Below are 19,126 nucleotides of genomic sequence, written 5' to 3'. Positions count from 1 at the left end.
CTGCAAGATTACAGGAACTTGGCCCAGCTTAGTAATTGGAAGCTCAGATACTTAGAAAATGGAATTTTCCCAACAATTTAGCAGTATGGGGTTCAAAGTCAAGTTTAAGATGACTGGAAGAGAATAAGGCAACATCCTCTTTTGTGTCTCCCTGTATTTGTGAACTTGCTACAAATATTTTTGGTTAAATGCAGATGTATGTCTCTAAAATAGCCACATTTGGCATTTGGTTTTCCAGCTTTTATGTTTTATGTGTCTGTGAGCACCCTAAATGTTATGGGAAATGCATCATCACTGGAAAAAGCATAAATTTTTATTTTTTTAGTTTGAAAAAATTTTCTGGAGCCAGCACTGTGGCATAGCTGGTTAAGCCACTGCCTGCAATGTCAGTATCCCATAGGGGCTCCAGTTAGAGTCTCTGCTGCTCCACTTCTGATCCAGCACCCTGCTAATGCACCTGGGGAAGCAGTGGATCGTGGTCAAGTGGTTGTGCCACTGTAACCCATGTGCGAGACCCAGATTAAGCTCCTGCCTCCTGGCTTTGGCCTGGCCTACCCCAGTTGTTGTGGCCATTTGGGGAGTGAACCAGCAGATGGAAGGTCTCTCTTTCTCTGTCTCTCTCTCTGTCACTCTAACTCTGCCTTTCAAATAAATAAGTAAACAATTTATTTGAAAGGCAGAGGTAGAGTTGAAAGGCAGACTTAGAAGAGACAGGGAAGGAGATAATGCATGTGAGAGAGATCTTCCATCGGCTGGTTCACTTTCCAAATTGCTGCAGTGGCTAGGCCTAAGCCAGATGGAATCCAGGAACATGGAACTCAATCTGTCTCCCACATGGGTGGCAGGGGCCCAAGCACTGGGCCATCATCCACTAATTTCCCATGTGCATTAGAAGGAACTCGAATGGAAGTGGAGCAGCTGGGACTCTAACTGGCACTTACATGGGATGCTGGTGTCATAGGCTGTGGCTTAACCAGGTACACCACAATGCTGGCCCCAAAAGTACAAAGTTTTCTAGGTGGCTATTTGAAGGCCAATGTTTTGCCTGAATAGATTATTATTATTATTTTTTTGACAGGCAGAGTGAACAGTGAGAGAGAGAGACAGAGAGAAAGGTCTTCCTTTGCCGTTGGTTCACCCTCCAATGGCCGCTGCGGCCGGCGCACCATGCTTATCTGAAGCCAGGAGCCAGGTGCTCATCCTGGTCTCCCATGGGGTGCAGGGCCCAAGCACTTGGGCCATCCTCCACTGCACTCCTGGGCCACAGCAGAGAGCTGGCCTGGAAGAGGGGCAACCGGGACAGAATCCGGCGCCCCGACTGGGACTAGAACCCAGTGTGCTGGCGCTGCAGGCGGAGGATTAGCCTATTGAGCCGCAGCGCCGGCCCTGAATAGATTATTAAGATGTAGTACTGTTTCTTAATTTATAGTCTCTTTATAATTTATAATTAATTTTTAATTATAATTTATTGTGATGTATTCTTTGCAACATCCTGAAACTAGGCTTGAGATCCTATAGTACCCTACATAATGCTATTTATTTCTCATAGGTATGGAGAGGACTAGTAGGCTATGAGGCAATTGTCTTGGCATAGATCATATTGCTGTAATAATAATAACAGTGGTAGTGGTGGTTAATAATTGCTATGGTGATAAACTAACTGAAAGTGATAGAAGCAAGATGTGAAGGTTATACAATGAAGTAAAAAGCATTGTATTTTTGTTTTTATTGTCATGTAACTATTTAATGGATATATTTTTAGAACTTATATGCTCTGAGAACTTTTCTAAGCACTTTACTAATATTAATTCAGCTAAGACTTGCAACCTTATTAGGTACATATTGATGTCTTCTTTAAAGATGAAGAAATGAGACATAGAGAGCTTGTTTAACTTGTTCAAGGTTATGCAACAGTGATGGAGTCAGGATTTGACTCTAGATGGGTTAACTACAAAGTATATGTTCATAACCACTATACAGGGTGTAATGACCAACACAAATCTTTTTTTTTTTTTTAGGAGACAGATAAGAAGGCATGGTGACAGATGACAATAGAAAGAACAGCTCTTTTATGTATTCATTCATTTGATTTCCAAGATCAATTTATTTGGTTTTCAGGCTCAGTTGCCACTCCACATGGAATAAACTCAACGTTCTTACTAATTTCTTACCTAAGTATTGAATCTGCCCATCAACTCTGAAGCCAGTTTTTTGCTTCATTGGTATTATCCTATCTTATGATATAAAGAACAAGAACTATATTTCTGTGAATGGATTTAATATGCCATTAACAAGATAAAATGCCCGTCTTTATATCTGTTCTCATCATTAACTTCCAAAGAATCTCCCAAAAGTCCACACACTAAACATCACCTCCATTGTTCTGTTTTGCATCAAGCCTAGGTCAGTCATATGAATGATGTGCTATCTTGCAACAAGCTGAAATTTCTTCCACCAACACAAGTATCTAATTCTGTATAGCCTCTAAATGTCTTAGTAGCCCTCTGTTTTTTTTTTTAAACTTTTTCCCCCATTTTATTTGAAAGGGAGAGAGAAAAAAGGAGGGAGGGAGAGAGAGAGAAAGAGAGCTAGAGAGAGAGAGAGAGAGAGAGAGAATCTTCCATCTGCTGATTTACTCTATAAATGTCTGCAACAACCAAGACTAGACCAGGCCAAAGCCTGGAACCTGGATTTCAGTCCAGGTCTCCTACATAAGTGGCAGGGATCCAAGTACTTGAGCCATCACCTAATGCCTCCCAGGGTGTACACCACAAGGAAGATTAATTGTAAGTGGAGGCAGGACTTGAACCTAGGTTCTTTGATGAGGTATGTGGGTGTCCCAAGCAGTGTTTAGACAATTGTGCCATGCTGGTCCTCTGGTTTGGCATTTCTGGTTGGTTGCTTATTTGTAGGTGAATGTAGAGAATACAATGGAGGTTTCCAAGGGCATAACATTTTGTGTCGGTTTCAACTTCCTATTCAAGACATGTGTTCTTCAAGTCACCTTGAGAAGAGAGGAATCTCAATGTATTAAGGAGACCCCCCAAGGTCTCCTGGACTCTAAAACCAGGAGAAGGCAGAAAATGGTGAGCCAGTGCTCACACCTGCTTTTGATTACAGGGAAAGGGGATCTTGGGGACCTTCTATTGCCAATACTTTCTGAGGTACTTCCTTGAGGTCAATGGGACTATTCTAAGTGGATGTGTTGCACATTGTCCCTATCCTAGTGGTCAGGGACTTCTCTCATCTCAACCACAGGAGACATTTATTCTCTGTGAACTTCTTTATTAAGCAAATAAAAACCAAGAATGATGATGTGACACAATTCCCTGGGCAAAATAATTGATTATTTTATGGTCTCAATAGAATGTATTGTTATTTATATCCAGAACTGCTAATTAACATGTTTACCTACCAGAGTAGAAGCTCATGTGGTAATTAGTATTCAGGGTAATTTTGATATGTGGCTATGCTCTGAGTAGATTTTATGAAAAATTTAGCCACCCTTTTTGTCATTCAGTTTTTCTCTCCTTTTCAATTTAGGGTTCTTTTTATTATAACTTCTTCCTCATATTTTTCTTATTTAGCATTGTTTCAACATCTTCTGAGCATATCTTTGAGGCAGGGCTGAACTTAAAGGCATTTTTTAGGGAACCTATTCCTTTATGTCAGATTGAATTGGATGCTTTTGTTGAAACCAAATAAATTATTTAAAAATACTTAAAAGTATTCATAGCTCCTACAATCAATCAGACCCTCAATCAGATCCTGCTTATCCTTTTAGGATACCCCCCCCCCCTTTGGTGAATCCAGAGTACTACTGGATAAAGAATAAGTCTGTTCAAGATGAGTGGAATATTTCTGATATTTCTGTTTTATTTACTTCAAATCAAAGTATCTTAAGTTTTCACAGTCTGATTTAGAAAATTATTTTAAAAATATTTTTGACATACAGGAAACAGTTAAGGTATAAAACTTTTAGTAATTTGACATTAGTGGGACTGGAACACCAAAAGACATCAACCTTGGAGAGGCAACTTCCCTTGGAGTCACACTGTTATGATGGAAAGAAGAGGAGAAGAACAGTGTTTTGAGATGCTAGAGTAATATGATTTGGAAATCTAAATCCCACTGATCTCTAAGGTTGATCTGGTTGGCATGGAAGTAGTCTTCTGTAACAAGACTTGTGCCGTTTTGAGAGAATACAATGCGTGCCGATAGAGAAAAGTGCTTCCGTAGAGAAGGCAGTAGGGATTTGAAAAAATGATCCTGATGGGAAGAATTGTGAGAGGTATGCGATAATCAGATATTTCAGAGGGGCTAGTAGACCAGTATATAAGGGATCTGCTATTAAATTGTTCAAATATGGATGTGAATGTTTACCATGAGAGTGCTAGAATGACACTATAATGTCTTAGTAGCATACCATTTGCAAGAACAAGAGGAAATTATTTTTTATTCAGCCCTACTTTTTATTTTAATAGACTGCTGAATTGACAGCAGTCTCTATATATTAATTATAAATGATATAGCTTCTATATCTATTAATTATAAATGATATAGAGGGTAAATAGAGAAGAACAATGTAATAATGGAAGTAATACAACAGGTTTAAAATACTTTAAAATTTTTTAAAAGTTTATTTTAATATACTTGAAAAGCTGGAGAGGGGAGGGAAGGAGGCAACAGAGAGAGAGGGAGAGAGAGTGAGAGAGAGAGAGAGAGAGAGAGAGAGAGAGAGATTCCGTCTGCTAGATCTCTTCCCAAATGCCCACAACAGCTAGGGTTGGGTCAGGGTGAACTTGGGAATCTAGAACCCCATTTTGGTCTTCCATGGGTGTGGCAGGGGCCCAAGCACTTGGTTCATCATCTGCTGTCTCCCAGGATGCATCAGTAGGAAGCTGGACTGGAAGTAGAGGGGCTAGGACTGGAACCAGCATTCTGATCTAGGTTATAGGCATCCCAAGAGGTGGCTTAATCTACCGCATTACAATACCCTCTTCAGGTGATTAGTTATATGGAAGTAATAAAGCTAAGGGGTAGAGTAAGAAACATTTAAACAGAACTTTGACCAGTTGTTCTCTATATGTACACAATGCAAATTATGTTACATGAGTGGAGGGCTAATCACGTTATAATAAGATATTTCTTTCTTTTTTTAAAAGATTTATTTATTTATTTGAAAGTCAGACTTACACATAGAGAGAAGGATAGAGAGAGAGAGAGAGAGGTCTTACATCCACTGGTTCACTCCCCAATTCCCATAGAGAACTCCTATTTTAAGAAATGGAAATAATATAGAATTATTTGAGGATAGACTGTGATAAGTTAAAACTATATATTGAAAATATAGAAACCACTAAGAAACGCAACCCAAAACCCAAACAGATAAATACTAAAACAAATTCTATAAGCCTATTCCTTTGAATAAATTTATACCTATATAACTGTCATGTCAAAATGAAGAAAAGAAGAGAAAATAGGGCTACTAATATTTTTTTAAGGCATAGGAGAGTGTGGATTATTTTGTTTTTGTATTAGTAGCTAAGAATTTTTCATAGGCAAAGACACTATAGCTGCGCTGAAGGGATACAATGGATAGTATAGTCAACGTTACAAGAGTAAGAACTCACAAGAAAGTAGTGTCTAGGAAAAATTTAAATGGAATATCTCATTACAACAGAATTCTCACTGCCTCCTCCAAAAGAAAAACGAGTCTACCAAAGCAAATTTCCAAGTGACTCTTTTGTTAGTCAAGCAAGAGAATCCACTTACCAATGATGTGTTAATTAAATCTTGTCTGAGGGTTGCAGCCAAGGAAATGAATCCAGACAAAATAAATTAAAGAATATTAACTATTTAGTGAAAACAGTTTCTTGAAGAGTTGAGGATATTAGAGCAACACCAACAGTCAATTAAAAAACAAAACAAAATTTTTCAGGTGGTTTCCTTTGGCTTTTATAAGTTGACAAATGTTACCAGTACTTCTAAGAGTTCATTTACTTTAGGAATCAATGCCAAGTTTGAAGTGGTTGAAAAATTAGCCTCTATATAGCTTCTGTGGAAGTACTATAAGTAAGAATATTTTTCAAAGAAGTTGAGAAAACACAAATTTAGTACAACCTGAAGTGGAATATGCCAAGATGTGTCACAACTTAAAGTACAAATATGTTTGGAGCAGGAAAAGGACACATTGGACAAATGTATAAAGCTTATAAAATATAAGATATTTGAAACCTATGCTTATTCATTATATTATTTATCAGTAGGTACTTTGTAGAAAATATTTAATTTAACATGTATTTGTTGAACTAGTAGTATCATAGTAAACCTAGTCACTCTTGCAGACTTAACAGCTGATTATATATATATGTATATATATATATAATTTTTATTTATTTGAAAGACAGAGTTACAGAGAGAGGTAGAGACAGAGAGAGAGGTCTTCTTTTTTTTTTTTTTTTTGACGGGCAGAGTGGACAGTGAGAGAGAGAGAGAAAGGTCTTCCTTTTGCCGTTGGTTCACCCTCCAATGGCCGCCGTGGTTGGCGCACTGCGGCCGGCGCACCGCGCTGATCCCATGGCAGGAGCCAGGTGCTTCTCCTGGTCTCCCATGGGGTGCAGGGCCCAAGGACTTGGGCCATCCTCCACTGCACTCCCTGGCCACAGCAGAGAGCTGGCCTGGAAGAGGGGCAACCGGGACAGGATCGGTGCCCCAACCGGGACTAGAACCCGGTGTGCTGGTGCCGCAAGGCGGAGGATTAGCCTAGTGAGCCGCGGCGCCAGCGAGAGAGGTCTTCTATCTTCCGGTCCACTTCCTAGATGGCTGCAACGGCCGGAGCTGCGCTGATCTTAAGCCAGGATCCAGGAGCTTCTTCCGGGTCTCCCATGCGGGTGCAGGGGCCCAAGGACTTGGGCCATCCTCCACTGCCATCCCAGGCCACAGCAGAGAGCTGGATCAGAAGAGAAGCCAGGACCAGAACTGGTACCCACATGGGATGCTGGCGCTTCAGGCTAGGGCTTTAACCCGCCGTGTCACAGCCCCATTTACAGCTGTTTAGTTCCATGAATTTTGGTTAGAAATATAAACAATAGTTGTTGAACTAGTAGTTCAACAAATTTTGGTTAGAAATAGAAACTAAATATGTTGACTTTCCCTATTACACAACAGTATGATAACTTAGGAGGAGTGAAGTTTTTCTTTAATGTTTTGAGCTCTGGGCTGATATGAAATTATTTATGATTCAATATATATTGATTAGTTCTGCATAAGAGAAGAGTACAAAGATATAAGATATCTAGATTTCAAAAAATGACTGAATTCTGTAGAAAGTATTCAAAGCCAAGATGTCGTTTCTTTATATTTTCCATTTTATTTTTTTAAAATTTTATTTATTATTTACTGCTGTGGCATAGCAGGTAAAGGCGCCACCTACAGTGCTGGCATCTCATATGGCTGCCGGTTCAAGTCAAGGCTGCTCCATTTCCAATCCAGCTCTCTGCTATGGCCTGGGAAAGCAGCAGAAGATGGCCCAAGTCCTTGGGCCCTTGCACCTGCATGGGAGACCCAGAAGAAGCTGCTGACTCATGGCTTCAGATTGACTTCCGCTCTGACCATTGTGGCCATTTGGGGCATGAACCAGCCAATGGAAGACCTCTTTCTCTGCCTTTCTGTAACTCTGCATTTCAAATAAATAAATTTTAAAGATAGATTTATTTATTTACATTTTATTTAAGACATACAAATTCATGTATTTCCTATATATAGATTCAAGAATATGGTGTTGCTTTCCACCCTATCCCTCTCCCACTTACACTCTCACCCTTCTTCCTCCTTCCTCTCCTATTCCCATTCTTATTTTTTACAGTATACTTTCCATTCATATTTCATCATTTTGTCTTCTTTGTGGACCTTTTAATGCTCTCCTTATCATTCTATTTTAAATCTTTTTCTGCTCATCATTTGTAGACTTAACTCTTTGAGTGAGAGATCATGCCTCTTTCTCCCCATTCTGTCCTTTTTTTTTTTTTTTTTTTTTTTTGACAGGCAGAGTGGATAGTGAGAGAGAGAGAGACAGAGAGAAAGGTCTTCCTTTTTGCCGTTGGTTCACCCTCTAATGGCCGCTGCGGCCGGCGCATCTTGCTGGCCAGGAGCCAGGTGCTTCTCCTGGTCTCCCATGCGGGTGCAGGACCCAAGGACTTGGGCCATCCTCCACTGCACTCCCGGGCCATAGCAGAGAGCTGGCCCGGAAGAGGCGCAACCGGGATAGGATCCGGCGCCCCAACCGGGACTAGAACCCGGTTGTGCCAGCGCCGCAAGGCAGAGGATTAGCCTGTTAAGCCACGGCGCCAGCCCCCATTCTGTCCTAATTGTGTATGTCAGAGCTTGGCTTATTGGAACCCCAATTACTGTATGTAGAAAATATTTGAACCCATGGTCCTCTCACCTCTTTCTGTACCTTCTTAATCAATGGTCTACTAATAAAGAAAATATTTTATCAAGAAAATTAAATAGACTCTGCAAAGGCCACAGTTGAATCAGAAAGTCTACCTCAACACTAAAAACTATTATAAAGGTTTGTTTGGCAGAGTATCAGATATTTAGAGGCAAGAGCATTGAGGGACACTCTTAAAGAGGTGGATTCAGGAATGAGGTCAAAAACAAGGAGTATTATTTCTGGTAGCTCTTTTTCTTGAATATTTACTTTGTTTCCCAGACCCTAGGATTTGCTTGTTTTCCTTTCCTGAACCTGCCCAATGCATATATCTAGAAAATAATAAGTACTCATTATACATTTTGGTCTGTCTTGTATGTGTATAGATGGCAGAACGACAAAGATGATTTCCATTAAAATAATTAAGAAGATATTTTCATAAACTATATGTCTTCATCTTTGTCTCAGATCCTGAGGTATGGAAATAACACGGTAAAGCTTATTTATTCCTGATTAATTCCTCCCCAGGTGACCCATTAACTGCCTCCTCCTATGTTGCTCTGGGAAAACAGTATCACTCTAAGAGACTGCTCCTAGCAGACTGACATAGACTGGCCTTTCTTGTTCTATTTGATACCATTTTTGCTACTCTTTGTGTTGCTAATTACTTACATCTTTTCTCTTCTGGGATAATTTCAAATAGTTCCATATACCAGGTGTGATTTCTGGAGATGCTGTTATTTCAGATCTGCTGGAGAACAGGTGGGTGAGAAGTGTAGGAAGAACAAACCAAGTCAGTTGTTATGTTTTGTGGACTGAGAGAAGGAGGGGATTAAATAGATTTCCTGGTAATGAAATCACAGTTTGAAATTACCATTGAGTATAGCAGAAGAGGGTGCCCAGAGGAGAAAGTGTTGGGAACAGTAGTTGAGTTCAGCAGGCAGAAATTGACAAATACTTGGCAAAGAACCCATCATGGTGTTTAAACAGGGAGAAGGAGAGCCCCAGGTATTTAGGGATAAGAACCATAGGGAGAGTGTCAGGTACGAGCCAGGAGCACACAGGGTAGTAAATCACGTTAGGACATTTGGATTTAGCTCCTGATTCAGTAACCACCCACTACAAGTCAGTAATTGTATCTGGTCTTGAAGACAGCTTCTATGTGGATCATGAATGGAAGTACGAAAGTCAGGCAATGTTTGCCAAAGCAGCAGAACTGTATGTTTTTCCTCTCACATTGATCATTTAGTCAGTCTTTATAGTAAATAACCTGGGAGAACATATTTGAATTGATTGATGAATGCAAATACTTTATCTAAATTTCTTATTGGGACCCCAGTTTTTATGAAATTTTCAAGAACCTTGACATCTGGATTAGGTTCACTTTTATTTGTACACCCACTGTTTAATCCAATAAAGCACTTCTTCAGCTCCTATTATGTTCCCAATACTGTGCTGGGTGCCCAGAATACATAGAAAAAGAGATTCTTCCCTCCCTGGGCTCATAGCCTGTTGTGGCAGGGAGAAAAAGAAAGCTACATTGCCTTACTGTACAGACAACGGGAACAGATGAGAGGCGGGCAGGTTAGTAAGGGAGGAATGTCCCTTAGGGAAATGTCCCATTAGGAAAGATGCACAAGAAATGGGGAAAACTTAGGTTTCAAATTAAGGAATGCCATTTTGTATCCCACAAGGTTTCTGATGGATGCGATATATTGTGTTTTCTGAGAAGGAAAAGTTGGGTCTTGTCTATATGATTAGCTTTTCTCTCTGAAAATGTTCATTGGGCATGTGGGTAGGGCTGTTTGGGATTCTGAAGATATAACTTGTTTTAATTACTGTGTTCTATTTGGGAATGTTAATTAGTCTCAGAACTTGAGGACAATTTTGTTTTCCTTTTTAAAGATTTATTCATTTATTTAGAGAGTCAGAGTAACAGACAAGTACAGAGAGAGAGAGAGAGAGAGAGAGAGGGAGAGAGATTGGTCTTCCATCTGCTGGATGGATTGAAGTTGATCAGAGACTTGAACCTCGCACTCCAGTATGGGCTGTGGGCATGCCAAGCAGCGTCTTAACTACTGCACCAAATGCCCACTCCGAATTGTTTCATTTTACACAATTCACTCAAGTTTTCAAAGGAATTAATTCAAGTTAAATAAGCATAAATACGGACTTCCTAAAATTGTTAATTGTGTCTTCTAAAATAGTCCTGTGATTGGAGGTGAAGACAGAAGTGATACTACAGGAGTCCTCTCTGCTAGCGCTCAGAAGCAGAGGAAATAAGTCCTGCACATGTAGCTCAACACCACGGGTCAAAGGTGTTAAATACAAAGTGCTGTGGGAAGGGGGGGGGGGGCACCTTTTTTTTTTTCTTGGCTAGAATTGAGGAGGTTTCATGAGGTGAGTAGTTTTTAAATGGGGTTGTGAAAAATGGGCAAAATTCAGAATGGATTTTTTTTTTTTGTTTGTTTTTTTTGACAGGCAGAGTGGACAGTGAGAGAGAGGCAGAGAGAAAGGTCTTCCTTTTGCCGTTGGTTCACCCTCCAATGGCCGCCGTGGTTGGCGCACTGCGGCCAGCGCACCGCGCTGATCCGATGGCAGGAGCCAGGGGCTTATCCTGGTCTCCCATGGGGTGCAGGACCCAAGCACTTGGGCCATCCTCCACTGCACTCCCTGGCCACAGCAGAGAGCTGGCCTGGAAGAGGGGCAACCGGGACAGGATCGGTGCCCCAACCGGGACTAGAACCCGGTGTGCCGGCGCCGCAAGGCGGAGGATTAGCCTAGTGAGCCGCGGCGCCGGCCAGAATGGATTTTTTTGGGCTATTTTTTGTAGAAAGGATAGTTTGAACCAAAGGGGAAGAGGCAAGTTTTACAGATGGCTGGAGTGCTGGCTGGGTCTAGAGTAGCACCACTGTTCTTGAGCCACTGTGGAACCATCAGCCACTGGGGGATTATTTGTAGTAGTAGAGAGGCATGGCTTGTGTTTTCAGATTATTAATCTGTTATAGAATGGGCTGAGGTGGACACAGGCTTGGGACTGTGTCAGGTACTTTCTTATATTTCTCAACTTCGTGTTTTTCAGAATTCTTATATTTCTCAACTCTGTCTGGCTAATCCTTATTACATGTTATTTTGAAGCATGGTTTACTGGTTTATTCCATATTTTTAATTTCTCAGTCTCTTCCCTACCTCTTGAGATTCCTACTGTATCTTGATCAGGTTCCAGATAAACTATGGAAAAGTTTGATTTTCCTCTCTTTCAAATACTCAAATTCCAGGATATCTGATGATATTTTCCTTGGATGTTTGGATTTTCTCCTTATTTGTTTGTGACATGATCCAATGAAAATAGGGAGAGTAATAGGCAAAAATAATTTTCTCATTCACTTGAAAATCCGCAGTTGTACAACATACTGACAATAGAGCTAGTAAAGACTGACTTTTGATATATAAAGCAGTTGAAATTTGCTTGTCACTAATCTAGTGCTTTTTCACAACAAAATTTTTTTATATAAAATATTCCTTTGTATCTTCACGTATACTTTTTCTTTTCCTTTCTTGATTCAGAGTAATATACAAACCCTCTTATTTTGCAAGGCTAAGTTTTCTTACATTTTTTAAAAGTGTATTTAGTTTTAATTTTATTTATTTATTTTTTGACAGGCAGAGTTAGATAGTGAGAGAGAGAGAGAGACAGAGAGAAAGGTCTTCCTTCTGTTGGTTCACCCCCCAAATGGCCGCTATGGCTGGCGCGCTGCGCCGAACCGAAGCCAGGAGCCAGGTACTTCCTCCTGGTTTCCCATGCAGGTGCAGGGCCCAAGCACTTGGGCCATCCTCCACTGCCTTCCCGGGCCACAGCAGAGAGCTGGACTGGAAGAGGAGCAACCAGGACTAGAACCCGGCGCCCCAACTGGGACTAGAACCTGGGGTACCAGTGCCACAGGCGGAGGATTAGCCTAGTGATCCGCAGCGCTGGCCTGTTTTTATTTTATTTATGAGAGAGAGAGAGAGAAAGAGAGAGAATATGAGAGAGTGAGCTTTACTATTCAAATGCCTGTAATGGCCAGAGCTTGGCTAGGCTGGCAGCTGGCAGACAGAGACTTAGTACAGTTCTCCCAGGTAGGTGGCATTGTAAGGGGGGGGGCGGGTGGAAGGCTCAACCACTTGGACCATTACACACTGTCTCCCAGGGTGCACCTTAGCAGGAAGTTAAAATGAAGAGTGGAGGTGGGACTCAAATCTTAATGCTCTGATGTGAGTTGTGGATGTCCCAACCAGTGTTGTAACTGCTAGACTAGATGTCCTCTCCAACTCTTCTTATCTTTATTTTTTATTTAACTCACTTCTGATATTCCATAATCTTAAGATAAATTAACTCGCTGGCTGGCGCTGTGGCTCACTAGGCTAATCCTCCGCCTGCAGCGCTGATACCCTGGGTTCTAGTCCCGGTTGGGGCGCCGGATTCTGTCCCAATTGCTCCTCTTCCAGTCCAGCTCTCTGTTGTGGCCTGGGAGTGCAGTGGAGGATGGCCCAAGTGCTTGGGCCCTGCACCCGCATGGGAGACCAGGAGGAAGCACCTGGCTCTGGATCAGCGCAGCACACCAGCAGTGGCGGCCATTGGGGGGTGAACCAACGGAAGGAAGACCTTTCTCTCTGTCTCTCTCTCTCACTGTCTAATTCTGCCTGTCAAAAAAAAAAAAAAAAAAAAAAAGAGATAAATTAACTCTCATTCCTATGCTCTTTCATATTCTTTCCCACTGGCTCCTAAAACATACATTTCTCTTGTTTGAGTTGCTAAAATGTTCTGTATCTTTCTTTCAGTTTCTAATTGTATGGCCTTAATAGGCCAACTCTCTCTCTCTCTCTTTTTTTTTTAAAGATTTTATTTGTTTACTTGAAAATGTTACAGGGAGGCAGAGGCAGAGAGAGAGAAAGAGAGAGAGAGAGAAAGAGAGAGAGAGAGAGAGAGAGAGAGAGAGAGAGAGAGAGAGAGAGAGAGAGAGAAAGAAAACAGAGAGGTCTTCCATTTGCTGGTTCACTCCCCAGATGGCTGCAATGGCAGGAGCTGCGCCTATCTGAAGCCAGGAGCCAGGAGCTTCTTCCAGATCTCCCATGTGGGTGCAGGGGACCCAAGGACTTGGGTCATCTTCTATTGCTTTCCCAGGTCATAGCAGCACAACTCTCAGAACAATCACTTTTTCCTTAACCCTGGCAATCCAAGTTCTTATCATCATCATTCATTCATTTATTCCATAGATATTTATTGAAGATATATGATATGTTAGGTACATTCTAGGCATTGAGAACACATAAGTGAAGAATTCCTACAAGGTCATTGTCTTCGAGCTCATGGTTTCTTATTAATAAGCCTATAAACACTGAATTAATCCTAATTCTTCCACTGAAACACTCTTTACCTTCTTGACACAATTGTTTTTCCCTAGATTTCCTTGCTTAACTAGGATAGGCTGCTAGAGAGAGATTCTTTTGCAGGATTTGGAGGACAGAAGTGGAGCAGCAGCTGGATCTGTAGCTCACACATGTTGCTATTCACCCACTAGCTAGTCCTACCAGTGTGAGGCGATAGCTGGACCTGCAACTGCCACACCTTCCTTTGGGTTCTCCCTTACATTCATTGACTCATAGACCAAGGTGAGTGTTTCTTCCTATGATCAAGGACACTGGCTTTTGCCGTACAACCATATCATCAACATCAGGAGCAAGAAGATTTGAAGAGATTTGAAGTAGGTTTCAGTCTGTCCTTGTGGACTTCAGTTCTTGATTGTGGGTTCCAGTTTATTTATTTTTTTTAAAGATTTATTTATTTATTTGAAAGTCAGAGTTACACAGAGAGAGGAGAGAGAGAGAGAGAGAGAGAGAGAGAGAGAGAGAGAGAGAGAGAGTCTTCCATCCGCTGCTTCACTTCCCAATTGGCTGCAACAGCTGGAGCTGCGCTGATCTGAAGCCAGGAGCCAGGAGCTTCCCCTGAGTCTCCCATGCTGGTGCAGGGGTCCAAGGGCTTGGGCCATCCTCCACTGCCATCCCAGGCCACAGCAGAAAGCTGGATTGGAAGAGGAGCAGCCGGGACCAGACCAGCGCCCATATGGGATGCTGGTGCTTCAGGCCAGGGCGTTAACCCACTGCACCACAGCACTAGCCCCTCCAGTTTATTCTTAATTCTCCCCAACTTTACATTCACTTTTCTTTTCTGAATGCCTGACCTGAGGACTTCAAGCTACGACATCCAATATAAGAACCTTGAACTGCTGAACCAACTTCTGTGATTATGTAAGGTCAACTTCCTATAACAAATCTGTTAGTGTATTATATCCAAGTTGTTCTGCTAATTTAACCCTGAATTTTACAACCAGTAATTCCACATTCTTACTTCTGTTCTTTCAGGAAAATTTGGAGCCAGAAATGATTGAGACCATGGGGGCAGGAAATGATTCAGTGGTGTCTGAGATTGTGTTGGTAGGACTCACCCATTCTTTGGAGATGCAGCTTGTCCTCTTTCTGGCCTTCTCTGTGTTCTACACAGCAGGTGTTTTAGGAAATCTCCTCATTGTGCTCACGGTGACATCCGACTCTCATTTACACTCCCCCATGTACTTCCTGCTGGCCAATCTCTCCTTTATTGACATGTGGGTTTCCTCCATTACAGTTCCCAAGATGATTTCTGATCTTTTCAAGGAGAAAAAAATAATCTCTATCAAAGCCTGCATTACACAGATGTTCTTCATTCACGTTTCGGGAGGAACTGAGATGGTGCTGCTCATAGTGATGGCCCTTGACCGATATATTGCTATATGTAGGCCTCTTCACTACCTGACCATCATGAACTTCCGAACTTGTGTTATACTTTCAGTGGCTGCCTGGACTATTGGAATCATCCACTCAGTGATCCAACTTGCATTTGTTGTAAAACTACCATTCTGCGGTCCCAATGAAGTGGACAGCTTTTACTGTGACCTTCCTCGATTTATTAAACTTGCTTGCACAGTCACTTATGGAATGGAGCTCGTGGTCGCTGCCAACAGTGGGTTCATCTCCCTGGGAGCTTTCATCATTTTGATGATCTCCTATATCTTCATCTTGGTCACTGTCTGGCAACACTCTTCAGGTGGCTTGTCCAAGGCCCTCTCTACATTGTCTGCTCACATCACAGTGGTGGTCTTGTTTTTCGGTCCATGCATCTTTGTGTATTCATGGCCATTTCTTACAGTGCCTATAGATAAATTTCTTGCCATTTTTGATGTAATAATTACCCCATTTCTGAACCCTGTCATCTACACTTTAAGGAACAAAGAGATGAAGGTGGCAATGAGGAGAATATTCAGCCAGCTGCTGTGTTTCCAGAAGTTGTTTTAAGTTAGTGATATCAAGAAAGAAAACATCTCTAACATTCCCTGTCCATGCTACAAATACAAATCCAATGAAACACAGTACTGTGAAAGCTTTACTTACTAGTTCAATGTGCAGAATTTTCTTAATGTGTTTTCCTGCCCTAACTGAGGAGGATATAATATTCTTTCTTCTTCAATGTGTTAAAATAGAAAGTATTAATATGGGACTGTTTCCACATTTTTCTAATAAGGAGGATTCTGGACAGGCCTGAAAATCCTTCTGTGCATTCTGAGGAGGATCTTCTCTTGTCATACTGATTTTTGGGGCTTTGTGCAGAATCTGAAGAAAAGTGCTTTGGAAATATATAAACATTTACTGCTCTTAAGGATGATTTTGTTTTTTCAGTCTTGGGGTGAGATATGAGGGAGCACATGTAATGTGTGAGGAAAACAGATGAAATATAAAAAGAGGATTTTAAAGAGAAATTGTTTGTATATTTTTACACTATCATATTTATTACCTTTCAATAAATGAGAGGAAAGAGATAAGGTTATTTTGAAATTATTTTGAATTTTATCAGCCTAAAATTGGATCAGTGGGTTATGCCTTCTTAAGCATTTCTCCTAGTATGCCCAGTAACTATAAATAAAGCCCTGTAATTATTCTAGTTTTTCCCAAAAATGTGTTTCTATACTGTTAGGAGACTTTTAAAAAATTTATTTATTTATTTGAAAGTCAGAGTTACAGAGAGAGATTGATCTTCATCTGCTGGATTACTCCCCAGATGGTCACATTGCGTGGGGCTGGGTTAGGCTGAAGCCAGGAGCCAGGAGCTTCTCCCAAGTCTCCTACGTGGGTGCAGGGTTCCAAGCTCTTGGGGCATGCTCTGCTGCTTTCCCAGCATGTAAGCAGGCAGCTGGATTGGAAGTGGGGCAGCCGGGACTTGAATTGCTATGCCATAATGCTAGCTCCTAGCTTAGCTGTTATGTCACCTGTGCCTCACATTATACCTGATTCTGGATTCTGATTCCAACTTTCTGCTAATGCAGATCCTAGGAGGCAGTGGTGATGGCTTAAGTAATTAGATCCTGCCACCTATGTGGGAGACCTGGGTTGAGTTCTTGACTCCTGGCGCTGGTCATGGCCTAGCCCATTGCTGGCATATGGGGAGTAAGCCAGCATATGGTAGCTGTCTCTGTCTCTGTCTCTCTATCTCTCTAAAACTAAAAAAAAAAAAAAAAAAAAAAAAAGAAAAAGAAAAAAAGAAGTAGTACTTGCTGTTTTCCTACTAGGACTAGAATATTAAATTATTTTAAATGACTAAAATTTCTTAATAGAGAGACTACAAAGTGTCACAATCCAATTTACTTTCTCATATGCAAAATCATAATTCTATGGTGCTTTTTACTGTGTAGAAGTTACAAGCTGATTAGATTGCAAAATCTAATAGAAATTCAGGTGATATAAAAAATTGCATGCTCACTATGTTTTTTTTTAAGATTAAAAATTATTTATTTGAAGCAGAGTATAGATAGAGATAAAGATCGAGAGAGGGAGAGAGAGAAAGGTCTTCCATCCACTGTTCATTCTCCAAATGGCTGCAGTGACTGGAGCTAGGAATCAACAGCTTATTTTAGGTCTCCCACCTGAGTGCAGGGGCCAAAGTACTTGGGCCATCTTCCACTACTTTCCCAGGCCACAGGCAGAGAGCTGGATCAGAGGAGGAGCAGCTGGCACATGAACTGGTGCCCATATGGGATGCCAACACTGCAGGTGGAGGCTTAGCCTACTATGCCACAACATCAGCCCCAACTATGTTATTTATTTTATTTTATTTTTTTGATAGATGGGGTTAGACAGTGAAAGAGAGAGACAGAGAGAAAGGTCTTCTTTCCGTTGGTTCATCCCCCAAATGGCCACTATGGCTGGTGTGCTGTGCCGATCCAAAGCGAGGAGCCAGGAGCTTCCTCCTGGGCTCCCATGTGGGTGCAGGGTCCAAGCACTTGGGCCATCCTCCACTGCCTTCCCGGGCCACAGCAGAGAGCTGGACTGGAAGAGGAGCAATTGGGACAGAATCTGGCGCCCCAACCGGGACTAGAACCCAGGGTACCGGCGCTGCAGGTGGAGGATTAACCAAGTGAGCCATGGCGCCTGCCCCAGCTATGTTCTAATTCTTATGCCAACAGCTTTAGAAGACTGTGTTAAAAATCTACAAACTGTGTTGTGTGCTGCTGTGTTGAGTGCATTGCAGGGAACTCTTAATGTGGAGTGGTTAACTGTGTGTGGTTTTACTGTTATTTGGGGATCATGCAGAGACCTTTGCATCTCAAGAGGGTGATGCACATGTTAGCCACAGAGCCAACCCCAGGCATATGGTGCTGGCAAGATAAGGACCAAATGGATGATCTGTCAGCTCAAATACTAGGTGGATCTAACACACATTATGAGAAAGGTGTTCAAGCTGGAAGTTGTTATTCCTGAGAAGTTCCCTTTTGAACCTCCTCAGATCTGACTTCTGACTCCAGTCTATCATGCGAACATTGATTCTGCTGGAAGAATTTGACTAGGTGTTCTCAAATTGCCACCAAAAGGTGCCTGAACACCATCTCTCAACATTGCAACCGTGTTGAGCTCCATTCAGCTGCTCACATCGGTACCCAATACTGACGAACTGCTGGTGGTTGACATTTCCTTAGAATTAAACTATAATATGCCATTCTTCCTCAAGTACACCAGGCCATGGACAGAAAAACATGCAAGACAAAAACAGTCAAAGGAAGAAGTGCTTGATAATCTGCAAGAGGCAGATGACTCTGAAGTGCACAACTTAACACAGAAAAGGAAAACTATGCAGCTAGAAGGGATTGAAAAGAAATTTTACTTTGATGTTTTGGGGATTTGTCCTGGTTCATCTTAGTTATAGTTAATATATTCTTTGATGACATGGTCTAATTTACTTAATTCTCTTGAAAAATTTTTTTTAATTGAGAGACATAATTTTTGTATCCTATAAAAGACCCTGTGTGTTTATGTATCCTACTCTATGGTGATTCTCTGTAGTTTGTTTTATTCATCTTGTGCATACATATTTTTAAGCCTTTTAAACATGAAAAATAAATTGTCATATAAGTTTGGAAAAAAGAAATCTGCAACATGTTTGTAGGAAGGGATAATGAATCCCTGAGATGAAAAAATTATTGCAAGTAATTAAGGGGTAAAATTAGATGGGCAGACTCAAAACATGTTTTGAGCAGAGGGGGTTCATGGATTGGTGAATGTTACAGAATGGGGCTAGAATTTATCCTGACCATCTTCTGAGACAAGTGCATACCTTGATAGGAAAGA

General features: G+C 41.4%; 1 protein-coding gene and 1 pseudogene across 1 annotated transcript; both read left to right on the top strand.

The window, feature by feature from the left end:
* The first annotated feature begins 14,866 nt into the window (after nt 1-14,866).
* LOC133769518 (olfactory receptor 4F15-like) lies at nt 14,867-15,805 on the top strand. The gene has a single exon (XM_062204732.1). The coding sequence runs from the start codon at nt 14,867-14,869 to the stop codon at nt 15,803-15,805; it is 939 nt and encodes a 312-aa protein (XP_062060716.1).
* Nucleotides 15,806-18,088: 2,283 nt separating this feature from the next.
* On the top strand, nt 18,089-18,698 carry LOC133769517 (ubiquitin-conjugating enzyme E2 T-like; annotated as a pseudogene).
* Nucleotides 18,699-19,126: the final 428 nt, after the last annotated feature.

Source organism: Lepus europaeus, chromosome 11, assembly GCF_033115175.1.
Source record: "Lepus europaeus isolate LE1 chromosome 11, mLepTim1.pri, whole genome shotgun sequence".
NCBI classification, from domain to species: domain Eukaryota; kingdom Metazoa; phylum Chordata; class Mammalia; order Lagomorpha; family Leporidae; genus Lepus; species Lepus europaeus.
The sequence above is the reverse complement of the archived record's forward strand: the minus strand, read 5'-3'. Positions and strand labels throughout refer to the sequence as shown.